Source organism: Elephantulus edwardii, unplaced genomic scaffold (assembly GCF_000299155.1).
Source record: "Elephantulus edwardii isolate Elephantulus edwardi_28Jun2011 unplaced genomic scaffold, EleEdw1.0 scaffold00075, whole genome shotgun sequence".
Lineage (NCBI taxonomy): Eukaryota > Metazoa > Chordata > Mammalia > Macroscelidea > Macroscelididae > Elephantulus > Elephantulus edwardii.
This window is the reverse complement of record NW_006399825.1, coordinates 6,512,572-6,534,464: the sequence shown is the minus strand read 5'-3', so window position 1 is coordinate 6,534,464 and position 21,893 is coordinate 6,512,572. Positions and strand designations below refer to the sequence as shown.

Sequence of the window (21,893 nt, the reverse complement as noted above, 5' to 3'; positions counted from 1 at the left end):
CAAAGGAGATTAATCAGAACTGACTTTGACAAGCACTGTGGCAATTGGACAATTAAAAAAGACATTCGGATGGCAGAGAAGAAGAACGAACTGGGGAGGAGGGTGGAGAGAATGGTGCAGCAATGAAGGAATGAAAACCCAAAATCCCTGTAAATGTTCATTAAAACTAATAAAATTTAAAAAAAATTATGAAAGTTCCATGATAGAAGTGAAAGTGGAAGCTGCCTATTGTTTCCTTTCTGTCAATTGGTCACCTGATGTGGGGGATTTCCATGAATTGCCTCAAGCCCAGTTTTTCATTTTGTTTCCAGAGGGAGGGAGAGCTTGAATGACAGCCTGATTCTCAGGGGATGGGCAGTGATAAACATCTAGGGGTATCTTTTTTGGCCCTGGCTCACCCTTTTCCAGTACTCCACCTTCAAGGTAATGAATTTGACAGGATTATCTGTGATTGGACCTGCTCCAGGGACCCATCATTCTGATCCTTGGAGTTCACATACATACTCATCAGCAGATATTGGGCCAACAACAGATATGCAAACACACCAGAGGTCAGTACCAGCTCAAATGTCAGGCCAGGCTCTATCTCCAATTCTTCTCTCCTCTGCTGTCGCATCTGGTTTGCCCTCCCATGTCCCCAGCTTTCATGCTCGGATTATCCTTCTATGCCAGATCTATTCATATTGAAGGCTGGTTGGAGTGATCTGCCAGCTAGCCACCTGGGTATCTTCGCAGGCTGGTAACCCTGACAGGTTATCATCTTTGTCCAGTGTGCCACATCTTGTGAGCATATGTTGTATTTACCTACCTCTGGGTCCAGCCTGTCCCTAGATCCAAATTCTGGTCCCGAGACCAGATTAGACTCGGCAAAGGTATGGCAAGTTATCAGCCAGTGGTTCACAACGAAAAACAAACACAATGAAAGACTAATGGTACTGGCTGGCATCCAGTGAATACTTACAATGTGATGTGATGTCCTAAGCCCTTTACAATTTATAGTGGTGGTCTTGTTGTTAAGTGTCATCGAATCGCCTGTGACCCATAGCAGCGCTATATACAGCAGCTCCGAACCCTGCCCTGTCTTAAGGCAGTCTCACTGACCCCCATTGCCCCAGTTACTGTATCAATCCATCTCATCCAGGGTCTTCTCCTGTGCTGTCCCTCCACCATTCTGAGCATGATGTCCTTCTTAAAGAATCAGTTTCTCCTGGCCACATATCCAGAGTATGTGAGATGGAGCTTCAAAATCCTTGCCTCCAAGAGGAAACTTGGTTTCACCCTTTCCAAGACAGACCCATTTGTTTTCTTGGCAGTCCAGGTTATGTTCAAGACTCTTCTTCAGCACCACAACTCAAAGGCATCAATTTCTTCTTCTGTCATCCTTAGTCATTGTCCAGCTCTCTGAGGCACAGCAAGTATGAACTTACATTGTATGTCCTTATGGGTAGGTACCCTCATGAACACGTTGTACACATAATGCACGGTTACGCTGCAGAGCCCAATTCTGAGTGCATTGCAGAAAAATACAAATATATATTCAGTCTTTGCTCACAAGAGGCCCATAAACCAGCAAGTCAAGCAAAGGTACACAAACAATTTAAATAACTTGGAAGATCATGTCTTTACCTTCAGGCTTCTCTTTACACAAAAGACCTACCTACCAACATGTGCAATTGAACACCGTACAGTTGATTAGCAAAACAGAACTGATTTATACCAGAAATAGAGGACAATTATGTAACCTCTCTTAATAAAATAGGAAGTGACTTGCTAAGGAAATATGTTCTCATTCTCATATGGGTATTAAGGGCTAAAAAGGGGGGGGGGGGAAACACCTACCCGTATCTGAGAAAACAGCATTTCTCACATCTAACCATAAATAGGACATGAGAAAATGGGATCATATCTGAAATCCTGGGAAATCTGGCCCAATAGATGCAAGCTTGATTCTCTCTTAATTTCTCTTCCTATCAAATTCCCCCTGGAAACATCTTCTCGAGACCAAATCCATTCCCCCTGAGTTGATTCTGACTCATAGCAACCGGAAGGTAGAACCACCCCTGGGTTTCTAACACTGTATCTTAATGGAAGCTGACTTCTTCAACTTTCCCCCCAGAATAACTAGTGGTTTTGAGCCACCAACATGTTGGCTATCAGCCCAGAGTTTAAACACTGTGTAACCAGGCTCCTTGTTGGTAACATTTAAGGGGCCCTAAAAGATGGTCTGACTCATTATAGGAGAATGTCAAGAAGTTGGCAAGCATTTACAAATGTAATGATGAATCTTAAGAGGCAAATTCTTAAACATAATGTCATCCCACTTCCTAGATTCTTTTTATTCTCTTTGGATGTATCATTAGTGATTCAGTTTCAGCCAAGCATCAAACAGCAATTGGACGAAAGAATCAACTCATGACCAAACAAGGTTAGCACCAAAAGAAAAGATGAAAAATCTAAATGACACACTCCTCAGACAATATTCAAGGCACTCAAGGCAAAGACACATTAATCCTACATGTAATTATCCCAGGAAAGTTTTGATGGTCTGTTTTGGTAAAATAAATAAATAAATGAATGAATGAATGGGGCATCTGACAGTATGAGGAGCCAGAAAGCTTACCATTACTATTCCACACCTGGACCACAGGGCTTCTTGACGAAGAATCCAGGTTGAAAAGATAAGACCTTTACTCAACAACTTTCATGAACCAAGTTTTTGTGGCAAAGACTGTGATATGGATTCACCAAATGCAATTTCTTTTCCTTCTAACAGACAGTGAGACAAATTCCCTCACTTACCCTCCAGTTAAGTGAAGCCACATGAATAACTGATAACCAATGAAATGTGGATAGAAATGATGATCACTTTCAGGTCTGGTACCTAAATGTCTAAAGAGACCCTCCACATACGCTCTCCTCTTCCTTTGTTCACTAGTCAGATACAGAGAATCCTGCAAGATGACTCTAAGACCTCTAAAAATGATGAGGCCACTGAAAGAGAACATGGAACAAAGCTCCCTCTAACTCAAGTGCACACTACCCTGCAACATGAGTGAGAAATAAACCTTCACGGTATTAAGCCATAGATATTTGCAGTGGTTTGTGACATAGCAGATCACTCTGACTGATACAGCCGGCCTGTGCTACCGTCTCACTATGGGGGGCAGTGTGTGTGAGCAGGTGTATCAATTAATCTGCAGCAGCCACACCTACCTTTGGCATTGCCAATACAATCGATTATCAGGCAGATTCCTAGTGGTTTGCTCTGCATCCTGTATCTCTCTTCAGTTATGTACTAGAAAGGAAAGCAGGGCGTTAAAGGCTGGATATTGCTCTGCTCCCAGAAGATCCCATCCACACACCATCTCTTCTCTTGGAATCCTTAATCATCTCTTTGGCAAGACAGTCATAGTTGATACTTCTCATTGATAGCACATTTATTTCTCTGTTGGAGCAGTGCGTTTATGTCACAGAAGCTCTCAAGTCCTACGTAACTTAAATAAAAATCGACATCTCTTTCCATATGGCTCAGTGTTACAGAATAAAGATAATGTGACCCAAAGAAAAGACAGGTCTTATGATTCCACAACAATCTAAAGAATCTAAAGATCTAAAGAACTGATACGAGGGATGTCTTTTCAAAACTTAAGGAGACCTTCTATATATAGTCTGTTCTTACAAAGAAGTATCAGGCTAAGACAAACACAAAGCAAGTCAAGATTCAGTGCCACCAACTACTTCAGCAACCACCCAGCGGAGAGGCCAAGTGTGACTCTGGAATTTCCCTGGACTCCAAAGGTCACTTATGCAATGCACTTCAACGGCCTTCTCCAGGATGCTGCTGTGAAAGCATTTCCAAGAGAACAGCACTCAGCACACTACTCTTTTAAAAAGAATTCTTAATGGACATATTGGTTTTTTTAAGAAGACAGTGCTCTCAGCAGACAGCGGACATATAAAATACAACTCGGCTCATTCCATACCCGAGGCAAAACTGCTCCAGATTCTTGAATGGACATCTTCACTGGTTCTCCTGTGAAGAGAGAGTCACAGTCATTTGCAAGGCTGAAGGAAAACGTAGCTCAGTCCCTGCTGGCTTTATATCATCCCCTACTTCCTTCCACAATCATTTTTCCCCCTACAAATACTCCTGTGAGTACACAAGAGTATGTGTTAACTGATATGAAAACGTGTCCCCATGCTAAACAGGGGGTGTATAGGATAACTGCCTAAAGAGCAAATGAGAAGAAGTCTTTTTCTTGATTTCTCCAGGATAAATGTCAGGTGACTGATGAGTCTCTAACCTGATGGGATCTAATAACTTCACCATTCCACAATATCAGGAGCCTTCTTATGTGATTAAATAGTGTATGATGCTGAAAAGGAAGAGCCTAGAGATGGCAGAGAAGAGCAGGTATGCACGCATTTGCAATTTATGGGATCGATGACAGTTTGTTTCTCTCCCTCTCCCTCGCATTGCCATGAAGTTGGAATCAACTCATATCTATCCCTCTAGTGAGTTTTCAGAGCCTGTAAATCACGTGGGAGGAGACCGTCCATCTTTCTCCCAAGAAGCAGCTGGTAGGTTTGAATGCCAGAGAGGCTTGGCCTTGGGATCGCAGCACAGTTCCCTATGGACTGCACCCCCAGAGCTGTTTAGTTCAGTGACAGTGCGAGATCATCAAATAAAATGGTAACGGAAGCTTAAAGCCTGGAGGACTCAGGAATCCTAAACCACGGATCTTCAAGATATTCTGTGGCACTTCCCATAGATGGGGATTTTTGTGGGTTTTTGTTGTTGTTTTGTTTTTTTCTGGAGGCCTTTCAACTTCAACAACTGAGAGTACTGCAGAACAGACCTATGGCCAGTGATGGTGGAATCTACATAGCACTATGCTTCGTGGTGTTCTGGAGAAAACCTTCCGACTTGTTGGCTATACTATTCAGTACGGCTGTGCAGCTCATTGCGCATTTGAATACACTGGTGGTGTTGTCACGTATTCTGGACCATCAACGGGGCCTACAATTAAAAATTCAGATGTTGTCTTTGCAGAAAATCTTAGTCAACAATTTTATGGTGTCCAAAAAAGTGACCTTGTGATTGCAAAAAAGTCCAAGTGATCCAAAATCAAATATTTGTAAAAGAGTAATTGGTTTGGAAGGAGACAAAATACTTACCAAGAGTTCATCAGATTTCTTTAACAGCCATAATTCAGTGCCAGTGGGTCATGTTAGAAGGTGATAATCTACAGAATTCTGCAGATTCCAGATACTATCGAACTCTTCCATATGGATTAATAAGAGGACATATCTTCCTTAAGGTTTGGCCTCTGAGTGATTTTTAATTTCTACAAAGCAGTCCCAATGGCCACAGATTTTTTTTATGATTGGCAAGCAATTATTCTTTTGATTTTACCTCTTGTTCAAGTTAATTTATTATTATTGTCATTGTAACCATGTATTTACCAATAAAATAGTATTCCATTTTTCAAAAAGCATGTAAATGGAAGGATGTGGCACAGTGACCCTGGCAAATGTAGATGATGCTAAAACTGGATAAAAATGAAGTGAGCTAGAGGAAGTCATAGCTGAAGTCATAGTTCATAGTTCTGAAGTCATAGCTCAAACCCTAGCACCATCACTGAACAGCTATATAATCTTGGATAACTTCCTTTCTTTGAGTTTTCATTTTTCATCTTCCAGATAAATTTGTTGAATTCCACCCTACAAGGTTTTTGCAGGAATGAGAAACAATGTCTAAAGATCAGCAAAGAAAATGGCTGTATTGGTAAAGTTTTGAGTGAGTGAGCTCTTTCAAATGCTAATGCAGTACAAGTTAAAACCAGGTTTTTTAAAGGCAACTCGTAATATCGTTTGAGTCATTATTCTGTTTAAGTTTATTTGAAGTAAACAATAGAGCAAGTGTGCAGAAATATATGTCAAGAACATGTATATTGTCCTTAAACTACAAAGAACCTAAAGTCCACCAATATAAAATTGGTTTTGTATATTAGGGCATATATAATGGAATGCCAAGTAATGTTAAAAAGGAAAAGGGAGAATTTTATGTATTTGACATGAAAAGGCGTACATAATATATTAAGTGGTGGAAAAACTGATTATTAAGTAGTATGTGGGTACTGATCCCTAGAGCTTAAAAATACATGTTGTTGAGTTCTGTTGAGTCAGAACCAACTTACAGCTGACCATCCAGCGGGTTTTCAGCACTGGAGGATACTACCTATCTTTCTCCCACAGAGCAGCTGGTGGGTTTGAACTGCACACCTTTAGGTTGGCAGCATAATTCCTTACCACTAAGCCACCAAAAGCTCCCCTAAAAATAGTTATATGCATAAACTTACATACATATATTACTTAAACATAAGAATTCAAATTGAACATTCACTGTTAGCTATAAAAAAAGAGTGCAAGGGCACAAGGGAGAGAAATAAAGAAAATAATTAGTCCCAAGAAACGAACAGGCCTTTATTGCACAGTCTGAAAGGGACCCAAGTGGTCCGGCCACATGACATGAGGACAGGATCAAAATGGCACGTGGGTAGTTTGGGGGGGGTTTCCTTTTTATGGGGTCCTGGGGAGGACTAAGATGGTACTTCTTGGAATTTGGTGTGTTAATGAAGTTAGGTTTTAGCTGTTTAAATCAAGCTCAGACTCTTAGCAGGACCCATTGTCTGGTCTGGTCTTTGATATGACCCACTTAGGTGTTATCAAGTTTCTCAGGAAGTGATCAAGCTTGGGGGTGGTGGGGCAACTGCCATATTCTTCCTTCATTAACAATGGCTATCTCTGGTAGCTGGACTTAAGATAAAATGTCTCCTTTCTATCTTTTTTATAAGAAACTAGTGACATACTCCACAGGAAGCTGCACTGCTAACCAAAGGTCACATTTCTCTAGGTAATTCAAATTCACCAGTTGACCTCAGGAGGGAGATGGGTAATCCCCTTGCATGCCATTTACAACCTTGGGAACCCCAGGGGGGGTCAGCTATGAGTGGCTTCCAACTCGACAGAAATTCACTTTTAAAATATAGTTGAGTGAGCATCTATTATTATAATTAAAAAACCCAAAAACTAGAAAAATCTATATAATTATCCTAACTCCATTTAAGGGACTTGGCAAGAACTTAATAAACTGTAGTCATCATCACCATCATCATCATTCAGTTGAAATCAGTTTGGAAGACCAAATAAATATGAATACTTGATTTTAGTGATATTGAGTCCATTTGATTAAGGTCAAGTTAGCAGGATGATTTTTCTTTTATTGGCAGATAAACTAACCCCAGGCAAAAGCAGGTAACTGGCTCTTGCAGCAAATTACCAAGGCAGTGCTTTACTCATTTACTAGCTAGCTATGTGATCGCAATCAAATGTAACTAGCCATTAAGGAGCATAATAGAAATAACAGTGGTGGCATTTTAAAATTTCTATTCAAATCTGTTAAGTCTTCAACTTTCTCTATATTTATAGAGAATTCAGAATAGAGCTTTCAGAATGTTGATTCTCTCCACTTTGTCAAGGGTTTAAGAAACATGCTGCTACTTTAGGGGGGAAAAATCACTTCTCAACAGCTTTCACTGGAAAGTGGAGTATTGGGTCAGGAGTGTCAGGCACAAGCTGGGCCATCTGGTAATGTGGGCAGAATGCTTCTCTGTCTCCCAGGGCACACAGACAACTTGGAGTCTGAGACATAAGATACTGGCAACGGATCTACTGCATAATTTCCCTACTCAACACTATATAAGTGTAGTGGTGGTGATGGTGTAGTTTTTATGTACCATTGAGTGGGAACCAACTTGTAGCTGACCCCTCAGTGTGTTTTCAGAGGCGGTAATTTGCAAGGGAGGAAGGTGACCATTTTTCTCCCTCTGAACAGCTGATGGATTCAAACTCCATGCCTTTGCGTTGGCAGTACAGTTCCTTACCACTAGGATGCTGCTACACAGAGAAGACTCCCATTAAAACTCTGTTCAGGATCCCCTGATGCACACAAAGCAAATCCCACACATCTCCTGCCACTGAAGCCCTCCTGATCTGCTTGTCAATCTTGTTTCTTGGCATTCTGAAACCCAAATCATCTGTCCTGTGGCCTTAACCCTCGATTTGAAGAATGCATCCAAGACAAGCAAAAGAAACCTTAAGAAAGTGTTGTTGCGTCAAATCTTGATGTTTTGAGAGAGGAGAAAGATTACATGGGTTGAAATAGCAAATTTTTACTATATCTTCCTTTCTTTGGGGGGAGTTGGGGAGAATAAAGAGATGTCACTGATGGCATACCCAAATACATCAAATAGTTATACAACTAAACCTTACTAACTTTTCTTCTTCCTGCCACTAAATACTTGGTCTTACTGATGATGGATCTGTGTTTAAATATGAACAAGTGAATTCAAAATACACACAATGAAATACTATGCAGCATGCAGGAGCAATAACTTTGTAAATTATTACCTATCTTGGGAGAGACTGGAGAGCATTATGCTGAGTTAACTATCTCAGTCCCACAAGGATAAATATTGTTTAAGACCATTATTGTAGAATGATTATAAGGATCCAGGAGGAGTGGGAGAGGCTGGAAGCAGAGAGATGTGGATGTACAGGGGGAAGAGGGGATAAATCATTGGGTTGCACAATTTGATAGGTGGGGGGGGTGAAGGAAATGAAAAGAATTTGTTCAAATTTGTATTAGAATTTTTTTAAATAAACTAGTGGGAAAAAATTTTAAAAAATACAAATGCCAATGAATAATTTTGAATTTAACTACTATTTAAGAGTTTAATTAGAATATATAAAGACATGGCAACATTTAAAATATGTACATAAAAGAAATGGAAACTCTAAAACCATGTTGACCTTGAATTCTCAATCATTTATAAGGAATGAATATGAAGAAAAGTTAGTCTTACTTTGAATGCCCAGGTGTCCCACACCCACTGCTTGTTCTTTACTTCTTCCATTCTGTAGCTTCAAATAAAAAGAACATAGTCACACTCGCTGTTATCTTTTTTAGAAGCACACATATTATTGTTGTTGTTTTCAGGTTCCATCAAGCTGACTCGAACTCACAGTAGCCTTATACACAACAGAACAAACACTGCCTGAGCCTCTGTTACCCTCACAATCACTGCTGTGTGGAAGCGCATCAGTAAGGCCAGATTTATTAGGATCTTACATCCCAAAGCAATGAACCTCCCTCCTTGATAGGAAATATGGAGGAAAAGCCAGGTCTTCCTCTTTTTTGATGACCTTCTACTTAATTACACCTTTTAAAATAATGTCTACAGAATTGTTACACTGTTGTTGTTGTTGTTATGTGCCATTGAGTCACCTGCGACTCAGTAACCCTATGTTAAACAGTCCTTAATACTGCCCTATCCTGTGCCAATCTTATTGTTTCTGACACACCTACCTCCATTTCCCCCATCACTGAATCAATCCATCTCATTGAGGGTCTTCATCTCTTGTGCTGTCATCCTCCCAAGCATGACTTCCCTCTCCAAGGTCTGGTCCCTCCTTGCAACATGCTCAAAGTAGGTCAGACAAAGCTTCAGAGGAGCAGCCTGGTTCTCAGCCTCCCTAGGATGAACCTGTTTGTTTCCCTAGCAGTCCATGATATATTCAAGACTCTTCACCAGCACCACAGCTCAAAGGCATGAATTCTCCTTCTATATCATCCCTAGTCATTCTCAAACTCTCTGATGCACAGCAAGTGATTGCAAATACAATGGCCTGTATCAGGTGCAGCTTAGTCTCCAGACTGACATCATTGCTCTTCATTACTTTGGAGAGGTCTCTGACAGCAGACTTTCCCAATGTGGTTCATCTTTTAATTTCCTAACTGCTGGTACCAAGAGTGTTGATTGTGGAGACAAGGAAACTAAAGCTGCGAACAATCTCAGTCTTTTCACCATCTACTGTGATGATGCTCCCAGTTGGCCCAGTGGTGAGAATCTTTGTTTTCTTGATGTTGAGACTCAATCCATATTGAAAGCTGCAGTCCTTGACCTTCTGCAGCAAGTGCTTCAGGTCCTTCTCAGTTTCAGCAAGCAAGGTTGTTGATGGGTCTTCCTCCAATCCTGATGCCACATTTCTCCTCTTAGAGCCCAACCTCCCAGATGATCTGTTCTGCATATAGATTGAAAAGGTATAGAGATAGGACACATCCTTGGTACACACCCTTACCAATTTTGAACCATCCAGTGTCTCCTTGCTCTGTTCTGATGAGTGCCTCCTGGTCCAAGTATAGGCTTCACATAAACACGATCAAATGTTCTGGGATTCCCATTCTTCTCAGAGTCAGCCACAGTTTGTTGTGATATACGTAGTCAAATGCCTTTGTATAGTCAACGAAACACAGATAGACATTCCTCTGGTATTCTCTGCTTTTAGCCAACATACATCTAACATTAGCTATAATATCTCTAGTACCATGGCCTCTTCTAAACCCAGCCTGCATTTTAGGAAGTTCTCTGTTGATGTGCTGTTCCAGTCGTTTTTGTAGGAAAAAACCCCAAAATACCACATTCACAGTTAAATTATCTAAAGCAAAAACCAATAACGCCACAAATCGTGTTTTATATAACAACAATTCTTTTCAAAAGTGAGATAACAAAGTATAAATATTTTAAACTAACATCAGAATGTCTAAACAAAAAAAATTAGATACTACAAGTTAGAACAAGCTGTTAGAAAATGCGAATGACATTCAACTTGTTCCTCTCACCCTGAGGCATGGTGTAACGCCATGGGGGTGGGTCTAGCCCATACCAACTTGACTATGATACTAGCAACAGTCTTGAGCAGGTTTATTAACCTCTTTACATCTATTTCTTCACCAATAAGAAGGGATGCTAATAGTATCCATCATGTAAATTCATTGAGAAGAGATTAAATGTACACAAAACACATAGCACAGTGCCTAGTACACAGAAGTACTTACTAAATGTTCAGTTACTATTTTTCTATAAGTGCCTAACAACTAATCACACCTCAGTCACATGTATGCTTCATGCGTTATAATCAGAAACTCCTCTCAAAGGCTAGAGTGGGGTTAATCAGAGTATGAATGAAAGACTGAAATAGATCTTTTCTCTTTTTTATATGGTTGATTCTGTGTAACGTACACATACTATATACTGTCATTCATCTGATAACCTCAGCTTTCAAATGACAGCTTTCCTGTGAAGCTATGCTGGCTAAGAGAAGAAAGTGTGATTTGTAGAGCTGTAGCTATAACTAAATTTGTACAAATTAAGAAAAACATGAAAACTGCTTTTAACACTAATGATCATTCATTTAGCCAGCAGCCAGTCCTATTAGAGGGGATATGTGTTCACTTTACACATTATTAAAGAGATAATCAGAACAAATCAAAGGCAGATTTTAAAAAAATTATATTGCAGAGTCATGCAAATTTCTTACTCTGCAGTATGTCATTTAATATTACTGTCATTTTGAAAGCATTTTTTCAGTCTTGGATCTTGTGGGAAATCTATAATTCATATATTACAGTGCCTCCTTACTAAATGAATGAATGGTCAAGGTCACAGGTTAAACAGATACAAATTAAAGAACAATTATACACAGAACACAGGGGTTCCCAATAGGCTACTTAGGCTGTGTAGGTTGCCTTTCATCTACAACAAACACACCAGTAAAAGCATGGCTGGACTTTAACTAAAAATTACTGTGTCATTTCCATGATATAGACAATAGCAGAGAAAGCTCAGAATATCTGATCTGAATACAAAATCTATCTTGTCTGAGAAGTTGACTCTTTGAAGGGGGAAAAAAAAAGAAGATATATTTAAGCAATGGTGTGACATGTAGCTGGTGTGCAGTTTACCATGGTGTAAGGGAAATGGATTGGGCCCAGTTCTGCCAAGAATCTAAAGTGAACCGTTAATGCTTTTTAGGATTGCATTTACTTATTTGTTAAAAGAGGGACAAATTAGTCATGCTGGACAATATAAGCCCCAATAATCATTTTAGGTGTGACGTTACTGCTCAGTGGTTTCTCTGGCAGTTCAGATTCTCCATGAAACTATTTACACTACAAGAGTAGTTAATGGACTTAGAGAGCAGGACGTCCGGCTCCAGAGCATTTAACTTGGAGTTGCGCAGGTCCATAGAATGACTTCCAAATGGGTGATGTTGAGAAGGGCAAGAACATGTAAATGTCCGGTGCCACACTGTGGATAAGGGGGGCAAGCACAAGACTGGGCTGAACCAGTGTGGTTTATTTGGGCAGAAGATTGGTCAAGCCACTGGATTCTCTTATACAGATGCCAGTAAGAACAAAGATGTCACCTGGGGAGAGGATACACTGATGGAGTATCTGGAGAATCCCAAGAAATACGTCCCTGGAACAAAAATGATCTTTGCTGACATTAAGAAGACAGAAAGGGCAGAGTTGAAAGCGTATCTTTAGAAAGCTACCAATGAGTAACATAGTTGGCCACTACCTTATTTATTACAAAATATAAATGTCCTGTGATTTTTTTTTACAGGTACTAAATTTAAATTTATCTCCAACCAGAATTTAGATCATGAATCGCTGATAGAATATTTTTGTTAGACAGTCCCACATTCAATAAGATTGGCTTTGTTTAAATTATTATGGTCACACTTTTATAATTTTGATAGTAATTTAGCAGGTGGTGTTCACTGTTTTTCCCTTCCAAAGAGATGACTCAACTCTAGGTTAGTTGGATTAGTCATACTCAGTTTTTATCTGAGATGGTGGATGCCACCTCACAATCTACAGGAGATGGTTTTTATATTTAGATTTCTATAACTGATTATATGACTCTTATTTAAATACTAAGACGTCTCTTTACTGTCACATGGAATAGAACACAACTCACCCGCTTCAATTTCTATTTTTCAGCCTGTTTATATGCAAAGGCTAGAGTTAAAGTAGCAAAGACTTTATCTATTTGCTGTTAATCTAATTCAAACTCCCTGTATCTAAAATGTTGCCTTTTAAGTAACAAAAACATTTCAGTGTGGTTTGTGTATGATATCAAAAAAGAATGTGTAACACTTTAAAAAAAAAGAGTAGTTAATGTTTTCATCACATTCTTTTATGAAAGTGTTTATAACTTGACCATGAAATTGTACTCTGGCCTAAGTTCACACTACAAATTCCACATACTTTTATGATGAGATTACACCAAGATTTACCTTCTCAAGATAAAATATTTGCGAAAGAATGATTTTGATGATACTTTGGACTATCTGTAGCTCACACAACAACTAAAAGTGACTATGTGATCTTTAAACCAGACGAAATATTCCATCACATAATCACATGAAAATTTTTGCTGAAATAAGCTCAGTTTTTACAAACAAAAAACCAAAAGCACAGAGAAGTTAAATTCAAGGATATTTATTATAACATTGCTGATAGTGACAAAAGATTGAAACAATCTACTGTATTTTATGCAAATAACACTAATGTAATACAGTTTTGGCCAGCCACAAAACTCCTTGCATATATTTCTTTTTCTCAGGGCACTATGAGTGTAATGCATGGGAGCATGTTATTTCCAAAAAAAATACAGTAAATACACCATGAGAAGGAGAGGGTTAAATTCACTGCGACCCAGTTAGAAGAGGGAAACAAGTACAATCATTACCAAAATAACAATTAAATAGAGATAGTTACACATGAAGAATTAAAAAAAAAAAATAATCAGATTGGAACAAGGGCATACTGTGGCACCATTTATACAAAAGGAAAAAACAAAAATCAATATTGGGTGCATAGATTTATCTCTGGACAGTCACAAAAGAAACTGTTTAACTTAGAAAAGAGCACAGCAAAATATTAACAGTGATTTTCTTTGCGTGTTGAGATGACAAGCAGGTTTTTTTCCTTTTAAATTTATTCAGTTGCATTGTTGTTAATGTACCGTAGAGTCTGAACTGACCCATAGCTGGTGGGTTTTCAAAGACTGCACAGAAGGAGAATGCCCAACCTTCTCCCACGAAGCAGCTGGTGGCTTCAAACCACGTGCCTTCAGGACTGCAGCACAGTTTTTGTCATTTACATTATATTTTCCAAATTATTTGAATATGTGTTAGCTTTCTACCACAAGAAATTATATACTTTTCAAAATATACATTTGTATTATCATTTATTTAGATACTAAAGTCCATGCTTTGAGAATATGGGTACTGCTATGAACTCTTAAATTGTTTCACGCTGCAATTCTACATATTTGCTCCGGACTCACCCCTGCTGGATACGAAGGTTCCTTGAGACTCAAGTTTGGAAGCGATGCCTGGAGAGCATTCATATAGTTTGTCCCTGCTGATGCTTGAGCTGATGGCAGAAGAGAGATACTGAGTTAAGATTCTACAGACGATTTTCAAATGAATCATCAATAATGGCTCTGGCCGAGGTCAATCGTTTTTCTGAAACAATTACATTAACAAAACATCATCTTTCAAAAGACCCTAAACTTTGCACGCACCTGACTGAATTTAAAATTCAGATGACCAAATGTCATTAAGAGTGGGCTAAAAATGCTACTGCTGTTCATGTTCCTTTCTCAGACATGTAGGAGTAGGTAGGAGGAGGAGGGTCTCAGCCACACGCTTTAGGCTGTAACTCTATGATGGCACAGGGCTGCTACCACAGTCCAAGCTGAGGCTGATGCCAAAGATGACATGGCAGCAGGAAGGTGAGGAGGGTGGAGAGGAAAGGCCACTGTGAGCCTGGCCCCTTTATGGAGAGAAGCATATCAGCAGATACTGAAGATGCCCTTTTCTGTGCAGCAGTTTTGTGAAACCAGATACATATCAGGGCAGCAATGGTACACTGGTTGTGTTGTTGTTGCTGTTGTTGTTGTTGTTGTGTGTCACATAGCTGACCCTCTAGAGGGTTTTCAGAGGCAGTAAATCGCATGGCAGGATACTGCCCATCTTTCACCCGCAGAGTAGCTGGCAGATTCAAACCACAGTGCCTTTAGTATTGTAGTGCAGGTTCTTCCCACTAGGTCCCCAGAGCACCTCATGGTACACTGGCAGCAGGATATTACCCAGAGTGAAGTGGTGGGCATGTCAAACCCTGCAGTGAGACAGGAAAACTCAGCACACACTGCAAAATCCCTGAATGTTCACAGCCCCTGTGGCCTGTGCAGGCAATCGTGGTGCGGACTCCTTCCTGAAGGTCAATAGTGTTCAGAACTCAGGGATATGAGGCTATAGGGACACCTGGTCTGGGATACAGGGAATATGGGGAGATACACTCTCTAGCTTGAAGCTAATGGGAGCTGTAAACACTCAGGATCAATTATGCACCAAGTACTTTCTTTTAGATCAGTGAGAAGCCAAAATTCTTCTTACCAGACTGCTTATACTTTTGGATTTTTTTCTTCAGGTCTATTCTGTGGATGTTCTTCAGGCACGTCTCTAACAAATTCAGTTCATCTGGAGCAATCAGATTTTGCTTCTCCAATTCAATCATAAGTTTCAGGAAACTCTGAGAGAGAGCCAGTAAGAAAGAAGGATTAGCAGAGATGACTATGAAGCCTCAAATGCAAACTTCAGGCCCTGTGACTTACAACAGCAAGAAAATGTGACAATATGTGCCCTATCAGTGATCTTCAGTGATGCTGAAGAAGACAGTCGTACAGTGGAGTAAGTGTAGTGATGTTAACCAACATATCAGTGGTTCGAATCCACCAAGCACTCTGTGGGTGAGATGCAGCAGCCTGCTCTTCTAAGGACTTGCATTCTGGGAAACCCGAACTTGGGGCAGCTCTACTCTCATACATGGTTGCTGTGACTTGGAATCGACTCAATGGCAATGTTTGTTTAGGTATTAAGGCCAAAAACAAGAGGTCCTTTTACTCAGGATTTTACTTTGAAGTGGTAATCACGTCTTTTGGTGGCCCAAAAGAACATAAGTTGGACTATTCTTTGTCGTCAAGGACTTCTACCTGTGAAAGCAGCCTAAAAATAAAATCTTGCTGACTTTATTCTCTTCTAAAAGGCGAGGCTGGTGCTCTACTGAAAAACCCTAAGGGATTCCCCTTAGAAGATAGCTGGGGAGAAAAAAAATTTTTTGTGAAAAAAAAAAAACCCAAACACCTCAATTATACAGAGCTAAAATTCTCAAAAAACCTTATCAGTGCTGGGCATTCCAACTCATCTGACTCAGGGAGTCAGGGAGAGACACACGTTTCAGAAAGACCAGAACATTTTGTTGCTCATTTGTCTTGGCCTCAGTAATTGGAAAATGATTATATTTCAGGAACAGACATGCTTTTGGTTTTACTTCCCTGTGCTTGAGCCCAGCCAGTGGATGGTGTGAGGCTGGTAGCGGCCCCAACGCACCAGGTGCGGGTCTTCCCAAAGTCAGTTAGCTTGAGAAGGCAGCCCGAAGAGGGTAGTTAACTCCATCTAAGCCTAAATATCGGCACAAGACCGACAATCAACAAGTAGAGGAAGAAAAGAACTTTGAGCATTTGGTCACTGTGGTGGTGTTCTTCTTAGAAGTAATTATTGTTATGATCGCCTCTCAGCCTTTTGGCTAAGAGCAAGCGTAAAAATAATAATTGTTGTTATAAAAGTCATAATTAAACATTTATAAATAAACGACTGGAAAACAGGTGAGTCAGGAGCCACCAAAAAAGAAGTTCCAGCTTTTGTTTTCTTTTCCTTTGCAAATTACAGTAGGACATACAGAGCCAATTTCACAAGTAGCACTACAATCATTATAGAGCAGAGGAAACTCTGAAGCAGTGGCCCATCGAGTCCTTAGAGGCAGGCCAACCACTAAAGTCCTATTTTCATAAATAAGAACTAAGTTCTTCCTGGCCTGTCCTTAGGTCAGCAATATCATGCAAGACCAAATAAAATTCAAATAGTCTTCTAGAAATCACATTATCCTTGGAATGACCATCCCCACCTAGTTCTCAATCCCTAATCTCTACTTTCACTAATTCCCAGATACATGACCATAAGGACCTACCCCACACTCCCACCTTCACATGCAGCCTTCACACTGACCTTGACTAGCTGAAGAGAAAGAGATGGCCATAGGGAGACATGGTACCTCACTTATTTCTGATCAGCATGAGTAGATGGGACTTTCTATGAGTCCCAGATCTGTCAAATCAGGAGAAAACTGATGTATAAACTAGGACTATGGATACTGCAGAAATAAGGATTAAAAAAACCCCACTTGAGGCCACTACAAGATATTACCCTATTTCCTCTCAGTTCAGAAACTAATTTTTTTCCTATAGATGTTATTATGGAAAAACCCACCTCCTTCCTTCCCCTCCAGTGTGGCCTCCCTGCGCAGACAGACATCTGTCTGCCACCCTCAGGCAACAGAGTGCCTGCTTCCCTTTCTCATACTCTAAGGAACAGCCTCTAACTTCTCAGAGCTCTTGGAAATATGAGTCAAGAAACAGAAAAGTCACCTTATCCTTGGCTAGTTTGCCTCGGCCTACGTAATCCTGAGTGAGAAAGATTAATGAAGACACATCAGATTTGCACAATTCTTCACTAATCTCTGTCAGCAGCACCCTGTAAACCAGAAAACAAAAGGGGGGGGGGGGTTAGGGTTTTTCAGTAAATTCAGTATCTGTCTTAGGAAAGCACCAAGCTTAGGTCTCTCCTAAACCAACTGGTTAAAAGATTGGGTTTTGTCCTCCGGTTCTCAATATGTGGATGCACCCCTCATATAAAGCAAAAAGCCTAAAGCACCCTAAAAAAGACCCTGTTGTTGTATATTGCTGAATCAAAACCAATGCATAGCTGACCTTCCAGTGGGTTTTCAGTGGCAATTTTGATCACACGGGAGGAAACTACCCATCTTTCTCCCTCAGATGAGCTGGTGGATTTGAACTGCATGCCTTTGAGATTGCAGTGCAGCTCCTTACCACTAGGCCACCAGAGCTCCCAGAAAAGAAATAAATGAGACCTGACATGGACTCAAAAAAAGGATGTTTATCTTTCCCCATGTTATTAAAAGGAGGGCCCTTCTTTCCCAATTAACAGCTCTGAAAACAAAATTTACCTAAAGAATCCCCCAACTCTCCCAGAAGTTATTGTGAAGTAAGTTAAGAGCCTAAATGACTAACATGAAAGCAGAAATAGAATTCAAAATTACTTTGTCTTTTCTGTTTTAACAGCACATTTACCCCAAAAAGAATGTGTAATAGTAACCAGGAATGTGTAATATTAACTCAACACCTGGTTAACTCCAAATGAGTCCTATACCCTGGATGTTTCTGTCCCAGGTACTCAATTCTTTCAAGTCCATAGTAATGTTCTTAAGGCAGAGCTTTTCAAATGTATATATGTACACAAGTCATTCAGGTATCTGATTAAATTGTAGATTTTCATTTAATAGGTCTAGGGTAAGGCCCGAGGGAGCTCTGGTGGCCTAGTGGCAAAAAGCTGCACTGCAATCCCAAAGGTATGTGGTTCGAGGCCACCAGCTGCTCTGTGGGAGAAGGATGGGCAATCTCCTCCTGTGCAATTAACAGCCTCTAAAAACCCTCCGGAGGGTCAGCTATGGGTTAGTTCCAACTCTGTGGTACACAACAACAAGAAGAAAAAGGCCTGAGATTCTGGTTTTCTAACAAGCCCCTAAGTGGTGCCAATGGTGATACAGGGACCATACTTTGAGTAATACAATTCTAAAGCAAGGAAACACCTGAGATATCCTGTCCCACTCCTGAATTCAAAGAGTAAAAACCATCGGGAGCATAAAGATTTTTACTACAAACATCTTTGTATAAAAAGCCCTTCCTAACACAGTCACCCATGCTCCAAGTAGAGGTAGTGTAACACTTGATTGAATCTCTTTACCATCACACTGTCATCCCTACTTAGAAAACTGTTTCCCCAATGACATTCTAAGATTTCTAACACCTTGTTTGTGTAGTTAATGTTCTTCCAATTAAAAAAAAAAAAAGCTTTCACGAAACTGACATTAAGTTACTTGGACAAGTGAAAGATGATCAAGAATAACTATAACAACAATAACAAACTCTGGCATTTGTGGGTGCTTCCAAGTTTTAAAAAGCACTTCACTTTTTCTAAATCATCACTGTTGGTCCTCACAACAGCCTTGTGAGATTGGGAATTATTATTCTTAGCTGTCCAAGTAGGAAAATTAAGACCAAATTGAGATCAGTGACTAGCTCAGTCTAAAAAGTATCAGTCATTGCCATGAGTGGAAGGAGCTGCACTGCCACCTCTCAGGCAGGTGGTTCCAAGGCCCAACGGTTCCACAGCAGAGAGGTGGGTAATCTCCTCCCATGCAATTTACAGCCTCTGAAAAGCTACTGGTCAGTTATGAGCTGGTTTCAACTCAAAAGGTACACAACAACACCCCTTTTAAGTTTATAAGTTTTTTTCTATTTCTCCAGAAACTGCCTTTCCACAGTCTTTGGGGCTCCTTTGAGGCTCTAAGGCATTATTATCTAAGTAAGAAGAAGGTGCAATTCAATCTACCTGATCTAAAAAAGATTTTAATAAGTCACTATTCCCTCTTTTACCTGATAGCAGCTTCCCCCGACTCCTGCCTTCTGCTATTGCTATTAATTGCTGTCAAGTTGACTCCTATTCTTGGTGACCTTATGGTTGCACAGAGTCTCAGGACGGTGGAGAACTCACAGGAAGGGAGCCCACCCTAACACAATTCCCCAGCAGGAGAGGAACCAATGCAAATTTTAATAGAGAACATTAGCTCTTCAAAGATCAGAACATTTTCTATCAAACTTATTTTCTTTCTCAGCACCAAAAATCAGCAGGTTCTGATTTTGTTACCAAAATAAATAAATAAAAACCAGCTAGCAAATTATCTCTACAGATCTCACACTGTCACAGGCCTTGAGAAGAGGTGGTAAATTCTCTTGAGTTACCTATAGTCCGAGATAAGGTGAGGGTGTCCACACAGGCGGCTCTCCACAGCTGCTTTGTCCATCTGCATGATCCTCTTGAGCAAGTCAAAGCGCCTCACTCTGTACAGTAGCTCAGCCAAGCCCATGAAGGACAGCTTACCTCTGCTGCTTAAACTATACAGAAGGTCCCTAACATTGAGTGGAGCCATATCCACAGCAACATCCCGGCACAGAAAGAGCAACATTTCCTCTTCATCTTCATCCAGGGCCTCTTCGACTTGATGGATGAGCGTGGCGGACACCCCGGGCAGTGTCATTCCAAGGGGGTAGAGTACCAAAGCTCCAGTCCATTCAACAAAAAGCCAAAAGGCTGCTAACTTCATTTCTGATGGTTTTCTTCATTTCTTTCAGAATCCTTACCAGTGGAGGAGTTCTGTGGTTAAAAAGGAATTTTTTTAAAAAAATCTTTTAATCAAGGTAAATAAATGGGGGTTCTTCTTTTCTTACTGGTCTACTTTTCTTTCTACTGCTCTGGAAGTTTACATTCAAGGTTAAGGCTCCCAAAAGGGATCTTTAGTAGTTCAAGTGACTAATTCAAAAACTTAGAGAGACTGATAAATAATTTACATTTTTAAATTATGAAACAGAAACAAAACATCATTTCTGAAAAATCCCATGTCCTTTACCAGAACTTACCAGAATGGAAAGCATAGTAAGGGAGAAATGACAGTGAAACAACTAAAGTGCTAATAAAATATCTAAGTGGGAGGAAGAAGAAGCCACTGACTAAGTTGCTAGGACTACAACAACTAAAGTCACAAGGGCAGAGTCACACATACGGTGACCCGACCCTGGTGGGCTTGAATAAATAAGAATGTCTGTAAAAGGGACCTTTTCTGTAAGATCTTAAAGGAAAAGAGAAAAGTTTCTTTTCCCAATGACTTTCTTACTTTAATGGCCTTCATTCAGATTTAAAATCAGAAATCTCTACAGCCATCCTTCCAAAAATCCCAGGCCTTCTCACAGTCTTTCTGTCAGTCACACACATTCAGCAAGAGAACTGACATGCTTTCTCTCCTCTGAGCTAATGGGGCACAGTTTGGAAAAATGAAAATTAGTCAGTGGCAGCAGCTGGTGTACTCAGGAAAAAAATATCAAAAGGAAAACTACAGATCCTTGAGCTGAGCCAGACCAGCTGACATAGCTAAATATTAGCATGTTTAAGTTAACAAATAGGTCTGGATTTCGAAGCTCTGTCTCACATACTTAGGGCATGTGGCCACGAGGGATTAGTCCTTGGAGAAGGACATCATTCTTGGAAAGGTAGAGACAGCACAGTAGAGGAAGGCCTCAGATGAGATGGGTTGACTCAATGACTGGGGTAATAAGTTAGGGGTTTTAGAGTCAGTGAGACTGGCTCAGGATAGGGCAGGGTTCAGAGCTCTTGTATATAGGGTTGCTATGAGTTGCAGGCGACCTGATAGCACATAACAATAAGAAGTTAGGATGAGGTTGGAAGCAGTTAATGGTATCCAGAGATTATGGCACTTGTATAGATGATTATGGAACAAAAAGGCAGGAAGAGAGTCCAAACAGTCACTGCTTTGTTATGTGCCATCGAGTCACTTGCAACTCACAGTGACCCTATGTACAATAGCCCTAGACTCTGCTCTGTCTGTACCAATCTCGCTGTCTCAAACACACCCACCCTAATTACACCAGTTACTGAATCAATCCACCTCATGGAGGGTCGTCTCCTCCTGCGCTGTCCCTCCACCCTCCCAAGCATGACGTCCCTCTTCAAGGACCGGCCCTTCCTGACCAAAGTATGTCAGACGAAGCCTTAGAATCCTTGCCTCCAAGGAGCATTCTGATTTAACCGTCTCCAGGACGAACCTGTTCATTTTCTTAGCAGTCCATGGTATATTCAATACTCTTCTCCAGCACCACAGCTCAAAGGCATCAACTCTCCTTCTATCCTCCCTAGTCATTGTCCAG

At 40.4% G+C, this 21,893-nt stretch overlaps 1 protein-coding gene across 1 annotated transcript in view; it reads right to left on the bottom strand.

Annotated features, from left to right (window-relative positions):
• CFLAR (CASP8 and FADD-like apoptosis regulator) overlaps positions 1-20,212 on the bottom strand; it is a 40,462-nt gene extending 20,250 nt beyond the window's left edge. The window contains exons 1-7 of the mRNA XM_006889081.1: positions 19,917-20,212; positions 17,463-17,568; positions 15,376-15,511; positions 14,262-14,350; positions 8,928-8,985; positions 3,984-4,033; positions 3,214-3,295 (exon numbers count right to left, since the gene is read on the bottom strand). Coding sequence (XP_006889143.1) covers positions 3,214-3,295; positions 3,984-4,033; positions 8,928-8,985; positions 14,262-14,350; positions 15,376-15,511; positions 17,463-17,568; positions 19,917-20,212 — 817 coding nt within the window. The remainder of the gene's footprint in view (positions 1-3,213; positions 3,296-3,983; positions 4,034-8,927; positions 8,986-14,261; positions 14,351-15,375; positions 15,512-17,462; positions 17,569-19,916) is intronic.
• Positions 20,213-21,893: the final 1,681 nt, after the last annotated feature.